Source organism: Musca domestica, unplaced genomic scaffold (assembly GCF_030504385.1).
Source record: "Musca domestica strain aabys unplaced genomic scaffold, Musca_domestica.polishedcontigs.V.1.1 13, whole genome shotgun sequence".
Lineage (NCBI taxonomy): Eukaryota > Metazoa > Arthropoda > Insecta > Diptera > Muscidae > Musca > Musca domestica.
In genome coordinates this window covers 2,406,864-2,424,630 of record NW_026712172.1, presented here as the reverse complement: position 1 = coordinate 2,424,630, position 17,767 = coordinate 2,406,864, and the positions used below count along the sequence as shown (strand labels likewise).

The window sequence follows — 17,767 nt, the reverse complement described above, 5'->3', positions numbered from 1 at the left end:
AAGCACAATCAATATGAAAAATTGAGACAGTTTAGAGTCCACCATACCAAAGTGAATGAAAATAAATGCAATTTGTGTAAGGGCACTCACCCCTTGAAATCCTTTCCGAAATTCCTAAATATGGACTTCAAAAATAGATTAAATATCATTAAAAGGGAAGATCGTTGCATTAATTGTATGGCATTGGGCCATTGAGCGGTGGACTGGCGATCTTAGGGTTGCTCTAAATGTAAAGCAAGGCATCGTAGTCTTCTTCATAAGAATACAATTACTCAAGGTAATGATGTATACTCAACCAACACCGCAGATTTCTTTAAAATGTCGAATGTGAGTCCAAATATATCTTCGGGTCCAATAACTCTATCTAGTCCTCGGGCCTTCCATTCCTCTGTCTCAAATAGAACAATGCTTGCCACAGCATGGGTAAACATTTTAAGGAATGGAGTTCCATACAAATTTCGTGCGCTAATAGACCCTTGCTCGGATGACTCTTTTATTTCCTCTCGGTTGCAAAAAATGCTAAAGTTACCAACAAGCTTTGCCTCTGCAGAAATTTCTGGTTTAGGGGGTCATCATCTAACGAAATGCTCAAAAATAGCATCAATTAGATTTGGTTCGATGAAAAATATTTCTTTCATGCTAGACTAGGAGGCCTTCGTGGTCCCAGAAATAACGGGAAATATACCCACACAGCCATTGGATAAGATTCGTATGAACGAATTACCGTATTTAGATTTTGCGGATCCAACGTTTTATCGAGGTGACCAAGTAGATGTATTGCTCGGTGGAAACATTACCCAATTATCTTGCTCAGTGGAGTTAGGAAAAATATCTTTGGCTCAATTTTAGCTCAAGAGACTGTGTTTGGGTGGGTATTGACTGGCCCAGCAACCTACCCGACTTCAATGAGTGTTTCCGATTGCACTAGAGTGTCAGTGCAAGACCAGCTAGCTAGGTTCCGGGAAATTGAAGAGGTTCCCAAGGTTTCAACTACCTCGATAGAGGAACAGAAGTGCGAGGAAATTTTTCGGACTACGACTTCCAGAGGCTCTGATGGAAGATGTACCCTGAACTTGCCCTTTAAAGACGATCCTTCTTTTTCTTTTGCATCAAAGTCTAGCCGATACGTTGTTCTTACTCAATATTTGCGGAATGAGACGTCGTTACTGAGAAATCCAAAACGAAAATCGGATCGGATGAGGTGATTTTAGAGTATTTGTCTCTGGGACATATGGAAAAGATAGAACACTTTGTAAACTACAAGGACTGTTTTTATTTGCCTCATCATGGCGTTTTTAAGCCTGAGAGCGTAACTACGAAACTGAGAGTAGTCTTTAACACTTCATGTGCCTCGGTTAGTGGCAAAAGCTTAAACGATGTGTTGTATGTTGGACCTTCTCTTCAAAAAGACATTATCTCTCTGGTATTAAATTGGCGCTTATACAAATATGTATTTAATGCAGACATTTCTAAGATGTATCTTCAAATTTTTATCAATCCATCACATGCTAAGTACCAGCGTATTCTGTTCAGAACTTGCCCAGACGAAGAGGTTTCTGATTACCAATGAAGACGGTAACATTTGGCGTCAATTGCGCACCTTACTTGGCTCTTAGAACTCTTTTAAAATTGGCGGATGACGAAGAGAATCGTTTCCCAATTGGCTCGAAAATTCTAAGAAATAATATGTATGTCGATGATGCTTTGGTAGGCGTTCATACTGTTTCTCAGGGGTTGAAAGCGAAGGAAGAATTGATAAAAATTCTTGAATCAGGTGGATTTGAGCTTTGAAAGTGGACGTCCAATTCCAAAGAAATTTTGAAGGGTCTGGCTCGTGAAAAACTTTTAAATGAAGAATTTCTAGAGCTCGGCGAAAAAAAGCTCTGCAAAAACGTTGGGTATTCGGTGGAACGCCTCGGTTGATAGTTTCTACTTTGTTATGGACAAAATTCCAGAAAGAAAATCGTATTCTAAGAGGCAAGTGTTGTCCATTATCGCAAAAATTTTTGATCCTTTGGATTGGCTTTCCCCAATTATAATGACTGCGAAGATTCTCATGCAGCAATTATGGCTCGATGATGTTGAATAGGTTGACCCCCTAAAGCCGCATACCTTATTAAGCTGGAAGAACTTTGTCTCAACTTCCGTGGGAATTGAAGAAATTAGCCTACACAGGTAGGTAAATTACTTTGTTGACTGCAAAGTTCAATTACACGGCTTCAGTGATTCGTCGGAGTCGGCTTATGCAGCAGCGTTGTATTTGAGAGTTGAAGTGGGACATAATATTTATTCGAATTTGCTCGTTGCGAAGTCTAAAGTTGCCCCTTTGAAGAAGATGTCGCTACCACGGTTAGAGCTCTGTGACGCCTTGCTGCTTGCGGAGTTAGTAGATTCAGTTTTGCCTCAATTGGATATTCAAAAGACATCTTTGTTTGCTTGGTCAGATTCGACTATTGTACTAGCTTGGCTCAAGAAACCGTCATACTCTCGGACAACGTTTGTCGCAAATGGAGTTTCTATTATCCAGGAGAAAATAGGAAGTGACTGACATCATGTTCCTACGGATGGAAATCCGGCAGATCTGGCAACCCGGCGGCGGACTCCTTTAGAAATAAAGGAGAGTGGTCTGTGGTGGCATGGACCAACCTGGCTCAAATCGCCCGAAATTAGATGGCCGTCTGGTGTGGTGATATCTGAAACAATATTGGAGGCTAAACATATGAAAGTTCATTTTGCTCGATCTGCCGTAGAGGAAGATATATTAGAACGATTTTCTTGTCTATCTACAGCAACTCATGTTGTAGGGTACATATTTCGCTTTTTAGCCAACCGCACGGGAATGCCAAGAAGACAACCGTAAAGTTATCAGCGGATGAAATTAGTTTTGCCCGACGCCGTTTAATGTCTGTGTCACAGAGAATCCATTTTCCCTCCTTAAAAATCACAAGATTGAGTCTGGTAGTCCTCTTTTGTCAAAAAACCCTTTTCTCGACAAAAACAGTCTTATTCGAGCCAACGGAAGGTTGAGTTCTGCCCTTTCAATATCGTACGATGAAAGGTATTCAATTATTCTGGCCCATAAGAGCAGATTCGCTGCACTGTACGTTGACTTTGTCCATCGTCTTACCAACCATGGTGGCCTACAGCTAACCCTGGCTACTACACGCCTCGAATGCTGGATCATAAGAGGCCGGAACTTAGTGAAAACTCGTTACCGAAATTGTACGAAGTGTGTTCAAAGAAACGACAAACACAGCTAATGGCTGCCCTTCCTCCAGAACGGACTACAATATCCCGACCATTTTCGACATCTGGGGTAGATTTCCCTGGCCCGGTGAAAATTAAGAACTTTAGTGGTAGAGGCTGCCGCATTTCGAATGGTTATATTTGTCTCTTTGTTTGCTTCGCCACCAAGGCGATCCATTTGGAACCGGTCAGCGACCTTTCAACCCCGGCGTTTATCGCCGCTCTTGCTCGATTCGTTGCCCGGCGTGGCTGTCCCCGTCATATACACTAGGACAATGGTAAGAATTTCGTGGGTGCTGATCGCGAAATACGATCCAACCTCATGAAGATCATAAACCAGAGACGATTCTGTTACTCGATGCGGGTTTCAGAAGTTAGAATGGCACTTTAATCCTGCCGCAGCTCCACATATGGGTGGCATGTGGGAGGCAGGGGTTAAAAGTTGCAAAGTGAACCTGAAGAAAATCTCAGGGCAGATACGACATACATTCGAGGAACACTCCACTATACTCGCCCGCATAGAAGCGTGCCTTAACTCTAGACAACTTACTTCCTTAACCGATGGCATAGATGACCCTAGCGCCCTTACTGCCGGGCACTTCCTCATCGACGGTCATTTGTTGTCTCTTGTTGATCCCGAGAAGTCGAAAATAAAACGTCTTTGTTGAACCGTTGGAGACGTATAAAGTTGATTTCTCAAGAATTTTGTAGGCGCTGGATAATGGAGTATCTCAAGGAGCTACATAAACGCACTAAGTGTAAAGTGGCTCAAAACGATCTACAAGTTGTAATAATGTGGTGTTACATTCTGACTCACTTGTTCCAAACGAGTGGTGCCTGGGTCGCGTGGTAAAATTACACTTTGGACAGGACAATAGGGTTCGAGTGGTGGACTTGAAAAGCCTGACGCGTGATAACGCGTCCTGTACTTCCTCGTCCCGAATAAACTTTGCTCTATAGACCAGCTTACGTTGTCACACTTAATGATGTCTTACTCTGTGAAAATACGTCTACCCATCTTATTGTCGCCTAACCATGCCTTACACTTTCTTACAGATGAGTTACAATGATGCCCTTAGGTGTCCACTTTGTTACACTCGGCATTCTTTAAGACACTGTCGCAGTTTTCTTCAGGCGAGGCCTTCAGAAAACAACGCTATTGTGCGCAAGTGTCAAGGCTGCGTAAATTGTCTTGGCCTGAGTCATCGCGTTATTACTTGCCCTTGGAACGAAGGCTGTCGGGTATGCAATTTGGCCCTTCATACCTGGTTGCACCGTCTTGATGTTAACCGGGAGGTTTGGTTGCGTATGACCGCCGAAGTCATGATGGATCTCCCGGGACTGGATGAAACACCAAGGAAAGTTCGTGTCTTTATCGACCCTCTTTACGATGAAAGCACACTTGAACTGGGCTCTCCCAGCAATTTTATGATGTACCCGAGTCCTGCCACTGTTGTGCTGACATCGACAAACAACAATGTTCGGACGTACACCGCCAAACTTAACGTCCAGCTTGTGTCCGAGTTGTTATCGCCACGTCACGCCGTCGATATGCAATGTGTAATAAAAGCTTACCCAAAGAAGGCGATAGCGGATCCCCATATTGAAACACCGGGAAAGTATAATGTGATCTTGGGAAAATCAGCATTTAACGGAATCATTGAACCAGGCATGTCGTACGCTCAAAACACCATCTGGCTGGACCTTTTTCGGCGACGTTGCCGGAAGAAGTAACTATTTCCCAAAAATTCCTACTTATCCAATGAAAGTTATCAGTATTTGTTACGATACCATGAAGACTGAAGACCGTGGAGCTGGTTCCTTATTTTTAGTATTTTTTAATTTGTTTAGTTTTTTCTAATTTTCTAACGTTTTATATAATGTCATATTAATTTCATAGTATACTTTAGTAGGGACCTTGTCCCAAGGGGGGGGGGGGGGGGGGGGAGGGAGATGTTCATGGGAAAAGCGCTACAAGCGCAGCACTAATGTTCGCCCTCGAAGGCAATTCCCATGTACGTCGTCTCTCCCTTTTTTCTATACTGGCAATGCCATATCACTGGTTCTGTTTTGATCAATATTTTTCTGCTATCTTGCTCTCAGAGTAAGAACAAGGGTTCGGTGAGAAGAAGAATTATCTTCTATTAGTTTTTTTCGAGTTTTAACATTGTGTTTTTTTTTTGCCTTTGAGCAAGAATGTTGTTAGAATAAAATTGTGCCCCAAGAATTGTGCAAAAGTGAAGTCAAAAATATTTATTGTGCGTTTGATTGTAAAGCAAGGATCGACACATTGGTAGCAGACCGTATTCAGAAACAACTTGTTGAGGCTGCATAGGAACCCTTGCACAAGTAGGAGCATTTACCCGAGCCAGAAGTGCAGGTAACCAGTCGATCAGGGAAACTGACTCCGTGGTGACCGACTGTAGCACAGTTGTCCCGTCAACAGGGTTAATAAATGAAAGCCGAAGTGTTCCAAGAGATTTTACGATCCGGGCCAAGGGATACAAACTCCACAGAGGGCTAATAAGCGAATCGGAGACAACTAGCTCCAGTCAAAAAATCTCGCGAAGGACACCGAAGGGATATAAACACCACTCGTTAGGAAGAATATGGGGATCACTAGTCTGACTCACCTGGCTATGACTTGCTTCGTTGTTACGTTTGTTCGAATTCGCGCACTTGTTATCTGCTCCGGGATGGATGACTTACTGATCCCCTTTCTAATGTAACTTTCCCTTTTATAGGAAAATAACATACCTTTTGTTGTTATTACCCATTGCCATCTTCTGTCTATGTTAGTGGAATTGTTACAGCATTGTTAGTGTCGTTTGCTGATATGCAGTTACCGTCGTCCTAATGCTTGTTAGTTGTATGTGCATATTTTGTTTACTTGTCGCTTTTTCTTCTTTGCTGTCGTTTTTTATGTTACAATTATGTAATATATGTTATAATTAACGGCCAGCCAATTGTTAGAATTGTTTGGTAAACGAGTATGAGGATGGTTGAGTCAGTTTGGGAATTCATTTATTATAATTTAAATTATGATGAAAATTAATTTATTTAATTAATTCATAAATTATGGGAAAAATATTGTTGTTGCGAAAACGAGAGTGCGACTTTCGTCATCACAATGTATGGTGGTATAAATATCATCAAAAATTATTATAAATACTACAAAGCATATTCTAATCCTTTTAAATTCTATTCCGAATTTCAATAGAACAATAATTTGTTAAAATCTTGGATCAATAAGTTTTTATCCTAAATAAATAGTAGGAGATGAGTGAAGGGTCTTATCGCATGCCGGCTGGAAAAAGTTTAACGTAGCTTGCCGCTATGTAACAAGTACAGACTGAAGGATCAACTGCATAAAGATAACACATTATCCTTGGACAACTTTAACAGCAGCGTTCATTCTACAAATGGAAGCGAATGCTTGACGATCATTAATAAAGAATATTGAAGTATGACTAGTTTAGGCGATAAAGCTCCCCTATCAGTCCTAACCACCATTACAAATAAAATCCTATTCGTAGCTGTTAACGCCAAGGTTAACCACGCTGGTCACCCTATTCTCTTGTTTCAATTTTTCTTTCATTTGTCTAAATTTGCATCTCTCTCTTGGTACTAAATGCTAATGTACTAAATGCAAATGTTTTCCTTTTACACTGGTTGTTCCTTTTTTCTTTTTTGTGAATAAACTTACTTTTATTCTAACCAGCAAACACAACTGTCATTGGTAAGATTCGTTTCCAAATTCTCCACCGAATTTTGTTCAATAAAATTCCATTGTTTGGCAAACTTCTTTTCTAAAACACCTTGTTTATTTTTCTTTCTTTGGTTTTTTCCATACAACTCCGAGGAGAAATTATTCCTGCATTAAAGAATATTATTTCCTCGTTTCGGCAACAACTAACCATCCCAGCTTTTCCAGAAAATCCATTTAGGCGTGTTCATTTTGGTCCTTCGAGCCGGATAATTGGATAGCTGTTGCAAATTCCACAAATTAAATTTCTTCGCTTCATCAATTTCATCAAAAAAGGTAAGTTTGTGCTTTCCATTTCTATAATATAACAATAGTGCATTCTTCTGTGTGGTGTTAAAGTGCGTTTTGCCGACGGCAATTTGTTTTTCATTTTTTCAAACGCACAGTGTTTCATAAGTGCATTGTAAATTTCTGTAATTTTATTATTCAATAACACCACATTTCCGTAATTTTATTCATTTAAAAATTTGGTGGAATATTCAATTAACATATTTTCAAATTATTATTTTCATTATTTATCTGAAATTATATTATATTCCTATTCATATTTATTTCAAAGTGCTAAAAAAAAAAAAACAAAAAACTTCAATTTATAATTTTTGCTATTCGCGACAGTGTGCTCCAAATTATTCTTTTCCTTTCTTTATTTTCTACCGCGAGAATTGGTACTAATTCTTTTTATACCTGTTTGTTGGTGTGTTATTTTCTTCTTTACGATCATTACATCTCCTTAACACAGTAGTTGTTGTTGTTAGAGATCTGCCTACATTCGTCTCTTTAGAACAATAACTACTCGTTCAACTTAACACACCGTCATACGTATATTTCTTCTATTTTTTCTTGTTGAGCTGTTCGTCTGTTCGGTCATCCAACGACCAGCGTTCATTACCGCACTGCTTGTTCTCACTCAACACACATTCATACCTACATTATTTTTCCTGTTGTTTGGTGGCCGCTGTTGGTTTGTTCGTACGTTCAGCCAACCACCGGAGTTCTCTTACGTGTGTTTTCACTCAATAGTAGTAAAGCTATTCTCTTTAAGTGTGCGTGCACCCTACCGTCGTTCCTTTCATATGGTCGCACTGTAACTTGTTTGCGACATTCATATATAAATATATACATATATCGATATCGTACACTTGAATCCGCCTCCGAGATGCGCAATTTTCCGAAGTCTGATGATCGAAAAACTAAATCCAATGCACATTCAAAGAATTCGAAGTTCAGCTCATTCCAGACCAATGTTACGGCTCCAAAATGTCCTTTGTGCACAAATTCCGCTCATATTATTCGAAAATGTCCTAGATTCATTGATATGGATGTCAAACAACGAGTGGCTGAGATCAAGAAACAAGGCCTGTGCCTGAATTGTTTCTCAAAAACTCACCACGTAAAAAATTGTACGAGCAAAAATAATTGTTTTGAGTGTGCGTGCACCCTACCGTCGTTCCTTTCATATGGTCGCACTGTAACTTGTTTGCGACATTCATATATAAATATATTATTCGAATATATATAAAGGTAGTTGGTGCTGTACCTTCTTCTTGCCCATTTTTAGTTCACATTACGGCCGCTAGGGGGCGCTGTCCATATAAGGAAATTCGGAGAAAAACTTGATTTTTTCGAGACTTATCCAAATATTTCTGGTTTTTCTTGGACATTTTCATCTTCTGATTCTTTTCTTCGCTGGTGCTTATTGGTAGTACGTTTTTCCACCACTAGAGGGCGCTCTGCAAATTCTAAATCACCTAAAAAACTTTAATTCTTTCAATTATTTATTATTATCTGCTGGGTGATTTGATTTGATTTTTTTGACATTTGCTCACTGCGGATTTATTTCTGACTGTGCAAATATATAGTGTATTCGTTCGCCGCCAGGGGGCGTTTTATATATACGAAAATACCTCAAAAATCATAATATTTTCAATATTATTCCAATTTATTCCGGTTTTTCGTGGAAATTCACCTACTGCTTTTAGTTCTTTCCGTTGTTTTATCCATTGTCCATTCATTTACCGCTAGGTGGCGCTGTACAAAGGAGAAAATACAAAAAAAAACGTATTTTTCAACCATTTTTTTAGATATTCGTGAACAAATTTGCTTGGGAAGTTACCCTATTTCCTCCCGTTCTCGCTGTTCTTCGCTTATTCTTTGCTAGTTTCTTGTTCTAAATCAATTTTCATTAATTTTTACTGAGCGATAATGTCCTTGGAAGCCTTCATTCGTCAAGCTGATCGTCTGGTCACCTTCAATGCCGAGGTTGTTGGTGGTAATGTTCCCTTGACGTCTGCCCAATTCATAAAGATACATATTTCGGAAGTTAAATCCTTATGGGCAGGCATCAAATCAGCGTATGACCAATTTATGTCCGATCGAGCTAGCGAAGAACAGAACGAGGAGGATGATGAACACGAAGAAGATGCAGATGCCGCTTCGGAGCTCGAGACGTTCCAGGCCAAATACAATAGTGCCTATGTCACTTATTGCGAGTGCTTGGCTCGCCTCACGCAGTTGTCTGAGGATCTCCAAAGGCAAACAGTTCCTAAAGAGCCTTCTGTTGCACCTCCGGACCCTTCGATCCAGAGTCCTAATTCTACAATCCATCATGATCATGGTTCAAATTATTCGTTCAACCTGCCCCCATGCGATACCGAAATTTTCAACGGGGATTATATGTCATGGCCGACTTTCCGAGATATGTTCACAGCCGTGTACATAAGAAATTCTAGGCTCAGTCCAGTCGAGCGATTGTTTCATTTGACCCAGAAGACTAAAGGCGAAGTTAGAGATATTGTCCAACGTGCACCTTTGACAAATCAAGGTTTTCAACTTGCTTGGAAAGGTTTGTGCGATCGTTTCGAAAATAAGCGAATTCTTGTTAATGGCCAATTAAAAGTTATATTCAATCTTCCTGATATTAAGTCCGAGTCAGCGAGTGCAATTAAGTCATTGCAGCGCGACATAAATTCATGTATTGCTGTGTTATCTCTGTACGATATCGACGTTAGAAGTTGGGATCCAATATTTGTTTTCCTTTGTTCGGATCGTCTTCCTGACTCAACTCTGACGCTTTGGGAACAAGGTTTGGCTGACAAGACTGCTATTCCAAAGTGGGCTGACCTTCATTCTTTCCTTACGAATCGATATCGTACACTTGAATCCGCCTCCGAGATGCGCAATTTTCCGAAGTCTGATGATCGAAAAACTAAATCCAATGCACATTCAAAGAATTCGAAGTTCAGCTCATTCCAGACCAATGTTACGGCTCCAAAATGTCCTTTGTGCACAAATTCCGCTCATATTATTCGAAAATGTCCTAGATTCATTGATATGGATGTCAAACAACGAGTGGCTGAGATCAAGAAACAAGGCCTGTGCCTGAATTGTTTCTCAAAAACTCACCACGTAAAAAATTGTACGAGCAAAAATAATTGTTTTGAGTGTCAGAGGCGGCACAACACTATGCTTCATGAGCGTTCGTCAAGTAGTCATCCATCCAATCCACCTACGAGCTCTACCACTTTAAGTCCAAACTCCACTCCATTTTCTCCAAATTCTGTACAGTCCACTACTTCTGGGGGTGGAGTAATTCAGACGTGTTTTACTTCCAGCTTTCGGGGTGTTTTGTTGGGGACTGCGTTGGTGAATGTGATTCACTTAGGAGTAACGTATCACGCTCGTGTACTCCTAGATTCGGGTTCTCAAGGAACATTCATATCTGAACGTTTCTTCAATAAAGTCAAACTTCCATATCAGCGTACAAACGTTCAGATTTCTGGTCTCAATAATTCGACCGCTGCCTCCGTTCGAAAAGTATGTTCCGTTGTGCTGTCCTCTCGATTTGATGATTCCGTTGAGCTTTCCGTGCAAGCATTCGTGGTTCCACATTTGTCTGGAAATCTTCCTTCCCACACATTACCATCATCTTTGTTCTCTCGACTTCCTTCAATTCATCTGGCTGACCCGCACTTCTTCAAAAGTTCGAACATCAAGAAACCATTTTTGAATGGATTTTAACTGGCCCTGTTCCAGTGTCTTCTTCATCAGACATGTTAATTTCCAATTTCTGTGAAATTTCCTTAGACAGAGAGATATGTCGGTTTTGGGAAGAATCTTCCTAAGAAAAAATATCCTTCAGACTCCGATAAATATTGCGAGGAGCTCTATGTTTCCACTACAAAAAGGAATAAAGATGGTCGGTATGTCGTGTGTCTTCCTTTCAAACACGGTTTCCCAGAGAAAATGGACCTTGGTCAATCCCGTTCACGAGCTGTAACACAATTCCTTCGCAATGAGAGCCGTCTTCTACGAAATTCAGATTTTAAAAAGGAGTATGATCAGGTACTCAATGAGTACGTTCATTTGAAACACATGGTCCCAGTTCCTGCTCCATGTTTAAATAGTGATTCACGCCATTATTATTTACCGCATCACGCGGTTATTAAGCCGGAGAGCTCAACCACCAAGGTTCGGGTTGTCTTTAATGCTTCCTCCGATACGTCCAATGGTCACAGTCTGAACGATGTGTTGCACGCTGGTCCGGTTTTGCAATCTGACTTGACCATTTTACTTCTCAAATGGTGTCTCTTCCGATATGTATTCAATGCGGACATCGAGAAAATGTACCGCCAGATTCTTGTTCATCCAGATCATACTCCGTTCCAACGTATAATATTCCGCAACCACCCAGGTGAGAACATTCATGATTTCGAGTTGCAAACTGTCACTTTCGGTGTCAATTGTGCTCCGTACTTGGCTATTCGCACTCTGCTCCAACTTGCTGACGATGTTCAAGATTTATATCCGAGTGCAAGCGAGATTATTCGTAATTACATGTACATCGATGATGTGCTTTTCGGAGCCCATTCTATCTCGACTGCTATTCAAGCCAAAGCCAACTAAAATCTGCACTAGACTCCGCTGGCTTTTGCCTTCGGAAGTGGACGACCAATTCGAGAGACATTCTTGCAGATCTTCCTAATGATTATTTATTTCATGAAGCCTTTTTAGACTTCGATGATCACAGCACAGCCAAAACCTTGGGGATTCGGTGGGATGCGAGTTCTGATGAATTTTTCTTTTCAACAACACCGTTTCCATCTTCATGTTCCTATACAAAAAGAGAGATCCTGTCTCAGATCTCCAAATTATTCGATCCTGCTGGATGGCTTTCACCATGCATTGTTGTGGCGAAAGTTATCATACAGAAGATATGGTCCGATGGCACTGGTTGGGATGATGTTATAAATCCCTCCACATTGTCCGAATGGAAAATATTCCAGTCAAACTACTCTGCTCTTGATAGAGTTAGAATTCCGAGGTGGCTCGATTTTACTCCTACGGCTGACATTCAGTTCCATGGCTTTTGCGATGCATCCGAAAAAGCATACGCGGCCGTTTTATATGTGCGAATAGCTAGAGGTACGTCCGTATTCACTCACCTGGTGTATTCCAAAACAAGAGTTGCTCCAGTGAAAACACTGTCCATTCCAAGGTTGGAACTTTGTGGGGCTGTTCTTCTAGCAGACATGATCGATACATTACTCCCTACCCTTAATATTTCGAAATATTCCTTGTTCTGCTGGACAGACTCCACTATCGTTCTTTCCTGGCTTTCCAAACCTCCTGGTCATTGGCAAACATTCGTTGCCAACAGAGTTTCGAATATTATTCAAGTAGTTGATCCGTCCAGATTTCACCATGTTCCTTCGGAAGCCAATCCAGCAGATTTAGCGAGCCGCGGTGTGTTGCCACAAGACATTGTCAATAATGATCTTTGGTGGTACGGACCGTGGTGGCTTCGTGAAACTCCAGATCAATGGCCAGAGTTCATTCATTCAACAGAAACAGACGTGGAGCGAAAGTCTGTTCGTGTTCATTTTTCCTATTTCAATTCAACGGAGGATATATTGGGAAGCATTTCATCTTATCAGCGAGCACTTAGGATATTTTCCTATGTGTATCGATTTATTCACCGTACCCATCCAAGGTACCGTTCTTCTTTTTCGCGCGCTTCGGAACCTCTATGCAGTTCGGATATGATCGGAGGTCGTAATATTCTTGTTAAATGGTGTCAAAAGTCCTGTTATCCAGAGGAGTACCGGACATTGTACATGGGAAAGACTGTTTCGTCCTCTAGTTCGCTTCTAAGCTTAAATCCATATCTAGATGCTGATGGTCTAATTCGTTCTTGTGGCCGGTTAGATTCGTCACCTGGAATTTCTTTCGATGAAAGACGTCCGATCATACTCCCGTACAGTTGCAAGTTCTCCAGGCTCTATGTTCAATTTGTTCATCAGATTACCATTCATGGTGGCAATCAACTTGTTCTTCGAGTGATAAGATCACAATACTGGATACCCAAGGTAAAGAACATGATCAAGGCAGTCATAAAGGAGTGCAAAACGTGTGTTCTTTACAAAAAGCATTGTCAGAAGCAGATCATGGCTGCCCTCCCTCCTGAGCGAACTGTCCTTTCTCGTCCATTTTTCCGTACCGGTCTTGATTTTGCGGGACCGTTTGATGTGAAAAGTTATTGCGGGCGTGGTTGTCGTTTCACGAAAGGTTACGTGTGCGTGTTCGTGTGTTTTGCCACAAAGGCGATCCATTTGGAGCTTACATCCGACCGGTCGACGCCCACGTTCCTAGCAGCCTTCCATCGGTTCGTTTCTAGGAGAGGATGTCCTTCCCACTTATACTCTGACAATGGTGCGTCCAAAGTTCTTGCTAGAGAATTCATTCAAGTTTCGCGTTCGGCTGTGATCTCTCAATATGCTCTTCATAATCTAAACTGGCATTTTATTCCACCTGGGGCACCTCATATGGGTGGCCTCTGGGAGGCCGGAGTCAAAAGCTTCAAAACCCACTTCCGTAAGTTCGCCGGCTCATCCAAGTTTACTTTCGAGGAGTTCTCCACGCTACTCTCGAGGATTGAGGCGTGTTTAAATTCGCGTCCTCTTTCTCCGATTTCAAGCGAGCCTTCCGATTTCGCAGCTCTGACTCCTGGCCATTTCCTGATTGGTTCTCCGATTCTCGTTCCTGTCGATCCACATATTGATGACAGTCCTCTCTCCCTGCTGAATAGATGGCAACGTCTTAAAGCTGTCCATCAAAGTTTCTGTTCTCGCTGGAAAACTGAATATCTTCGAGAACTCCAAAAGCGTACGAAGTGGCAAACTTCAGAAAAGGATATTGAGGAGAACACACTGGTCGCTATTCATGACGAAAATCTTCCGCCGACTTCGTGGCGGTTGGGTAGAGTCATTAAGACTTATCTTGGTTCCGATCGGCATGTTCGAGTCGCAGACGTCGTAACTCAGAAAGGCATCATAACTCGCCCGATAACCAAGCTCGTAGTTCTTCCTTCTGATAACTAAGTTCGAAATTTCTTCCATTTACCTTTCTCTTCCTTTCCTTCTATCTATATTTATGTTACGTCAAGAACCATGCCTAAATCGAACAGCTCCAGTCGCATCAGTCATTCCCGTGCCAACCAAGCTCCTCACAGAAAGGGACGTTTCCTCTGCCGTCTGTGCCAGCGTCCGCATCCATTACGATTGTGCAGGAAGTTTTTAGATATGACCATGGCGAATTGGCTGAATGCCGTACGGCGGCATAAATACTGTGTGAACTGCCTGGCTCACGGACACTCACATGGTACATGCTTTAGCGATCGCGGCTGCCATCATTGCCACAAATTCCACCACACATTGCTGCATGTGAACCCCAAGCTCCGTGACCAGCTTCTGCCAGGAAATTCGTCGTCTCGGTCCAAATCTCGCTCGGTGTCACCACAGCCATCTACATCAACGAGATCTAATTATCGCGCTGTTGAACCTACTAGGCCCGCCGTTTCGTCCCAAGGATCCCTAACATCATTGATCCACAAGAACAATATAATATTATTGCCCACAGTTCTGGTTCGGATCGACGCAAAAGTGATGGCTCGATGCTTGCTGGATTCGGGTTCGTTGGTGAGCCGCATAGCCCGGGGTTTCGCCGACAAGCACAAGATAGCGCGGCTTACTTTGAGGGAGGAGACCATTTGCGCGCTTACACTCTACTCTAGGCATGATTCGTCCGTGAAGATTGAGGGCACTTTTCGTGTGGATAATCGGATCGCGATGAAGACTCCACTCGAATCACTTCCGGAAGACTACCACAAGCACTTCCCGCATTTGCTGTTCGCCGATCCGGACTTCCACAAATCTGCCGGCATCGATATTGCCATCGGAGTGGATCTTTATCCGAGCGTAATGTCAGAAGGGGTGTATTCACGCAGCGCCTTGCCCACTGCTCAGAGTACCATTTTCGGGTGGGCAATTTATGGCTGCTGTTCGAACTGAACGATTCATTGTATTTATTAATATTTTCTTCGAAATGAATTCCACCAATAAATGAAGTTTTTCACATGCACTATTGTTTTTCCTCATTCCCAAAAAGCACAAACTTTCCTTTTCAGCATATTTAGTATCCAGTGGTTACAGACCTAGCGAATCTATGTGGCTGAGCTGTTCACTCTGAAGGAAGACTGCATCCTGGTACCAGCCCGTTCACCATTATATATATCTAATCTTTCAATATATCAATTTTTTTTTTTGTAAACAAGAGAGAGTGCTAGTTTTTGGTCTAATTTCTTTAGTTGCAGTTACTGCAAGGGGGCCGGTAATGTTAACGCCAAGGTTAACCACGCTGGTCACCCTATTCTCTAGTTTCAATTTTTCTTTCATTTGTCTAAATTTGCATCTCTCTCTTGGTACTAAATGCTAATGTACTAAATGCAAATGTTTTCCTTTTACACTGGTTGTTCCTTTTTTCTTTTTTGTGAATAAACTTACTTTTATTCTAACCAGCAAACACAACTGTCATTGGTAAGATTCGTTTCCAAATTCTCCACCGAATTTTGTTCAATAAAATTCCATTGTTTGGCAAACTTCTTTTCTAAAACACCTTGTTTATTTTTCTTTCTTTGGTTTTTTCCACACAACTCCGAGGAGAAATTATTCCTGCATTAAAGAATATTATTTCCTCGTTTCGGCAACAACTAACCATCCCAGCTTTTCCAGAAAATCCATTTAGGCGTGTTCAGTAGCTTTAATCCAATACACGAAATGGCTTCGACCAATATGCGGTTTTTGGACTAAATAAAGAAGAAATTATTTGGTTCATGACATCGGAGTGTTCCTCCGATTGATAGTTACCTTAGGCGTGTTCCTCCGACGAGAGTGTTGAACATTAACGTCCAAAAAACTCAGCCAAAACTTAACCTGTCAATTATTTATTGTTTTTAATATATTGCGAAACTGTAATATTATACTTTCCCGTAAACATCAAAATTAATCGTCGCTGCCAACAATTGAATTTTTGATAAGAAGAAACTAATATGACTACAGGCAGTTTAGTAAACAGCGTACGGTCTTACCTATCTAATTATTAGTTACTGTTTTTTATGAAAAATTAATTAAAGATTGTTACAAAAAAATTTATTTAAGTTTAAACTGTAAAATCTTTTAGTGTCCCCTCCGTCGCACAGAGGGGTGAAATCACAAAACACGGAGATTAATTAAAAAATAAAATTCGTCTTTTGGAATAAATGTCTTTGGTTTTTTGAGGTCCAATAACTTATTTTTGTTCTCATCAAAAGTGATCATTCTAAAATTGAAACATCGAATACATGAAGTTATCTGTGTTTTAGAACAAAAAAGTTTAAAAAAAAACGATGAAAAAATATTTTAAAAATGTATTCCAAATATTACCAAATTTTCGCAATATCCGAAAAGTGTACGGAGTTAAAAAAAAATATATCTAGAAGGTCTTCAACATTTTGATGTTGTACTTTGGTATGGAATGTCATGTTTCATAATCAACAAAAAACTCATGCCGTTTTTGTTTAATTAAAAAAATGGTGAAAATAGTCAACTGATTTTGCATTGAATGTACTTTGATTTAATTATCTATTTTATTTGTTTTTCATTTTTGTTGTTCTTTTTAAATAAGTTTCTCTTGCATTTTTATCCTGTTATTAACTAGAATATATCTATTAAAGAGGAAAATGTTTGTATGTTTGTTTGTTTGTTTGTAATTTATGGACTCGAAAACCGCTGAATAGATTTCCCTGGAAATTTCCATATATATTGCAACATCGCCTGAAAGTAACATAGGCTATATACATTTTTGAATTTCCACTTGGAACTGGAGATATAGCATCAGAATCGGAGGTACCTCCCAGAAATTTAGATTTTATATGCACATATCTATTGATTGGTTGAAGATACAGTCTCCAAATTTGGAATACGTAACGGAATTTGTAACAAATATAAGTTTGCCAAATTATATTGTAATCGGTTCAGATATGGATATAGCTCCCATATATATTTTCGACCGATTTCGTTCATTTGATGCCTCAAACACAATATGAATGTTCGATTCCTATGAAATTTGGAATGTGTGACGGGATTTAATCCGAAAATAAATTTGTCAAATCATATTGAAATCGGTTCAGATTTGGATATAGCTCCCATATATATTTTCGACCGATTTCAAGCATTTGATGCACCAAACACGCTATGTATCCCCAATTTCAATGAAAGTTGAAACGTGTGATAGATCTTATCTAAAAAATTGATTTCCCAAATTATATTGAAATCGGTTCAGATTTGGATATAGCTCCCATATACATTTTCGGCCGATTTCATGTATTTGGTAGACCAAACAGGATATGTATTTCCAATTGTAATGAAATTTAAAATAAGTAAC

At 40.5% G+C, this 17,767-nt stretch overlaps 1 protein-coding gene across 1 annotated transcript; it reads left to right on the top strand.

Annotated features, from left to right (window-relative positions):
* The first annotated feature begins 7,024 nt into the window (after positions 1–7,024).
* Positions 7,025–15,963, top strand: LOC131800793 (uncharacterized). The gene is made up of 2 exons (XM_059118492.1): positions 7,025–7,288; positions 14,454–15,963. Exon 2 carries the CDS (start codon positions 14,458–14,460, stop codon positions 15,355–15,357), a length of 900 nt encoding a protein of 299 aa, XP_058974475.1. The 5' UTR covers positions 7,025–7,288; positions 14,454–14,457; the 3' UTR covers positions 15,358–15,963.
* Positions 15,964–17,767: the final 1,804 nt, after the last annotated feature.

Excerpts from the sequence above, each read along its gene's own strand:
- LOC131800793 (XM_059118492.1), top strand. The coding sequence starts at position 14,458 with ATGCCTAAATCGAACAGCTCCAGTCGCATCAGTCATTCCCGTGCCAAC.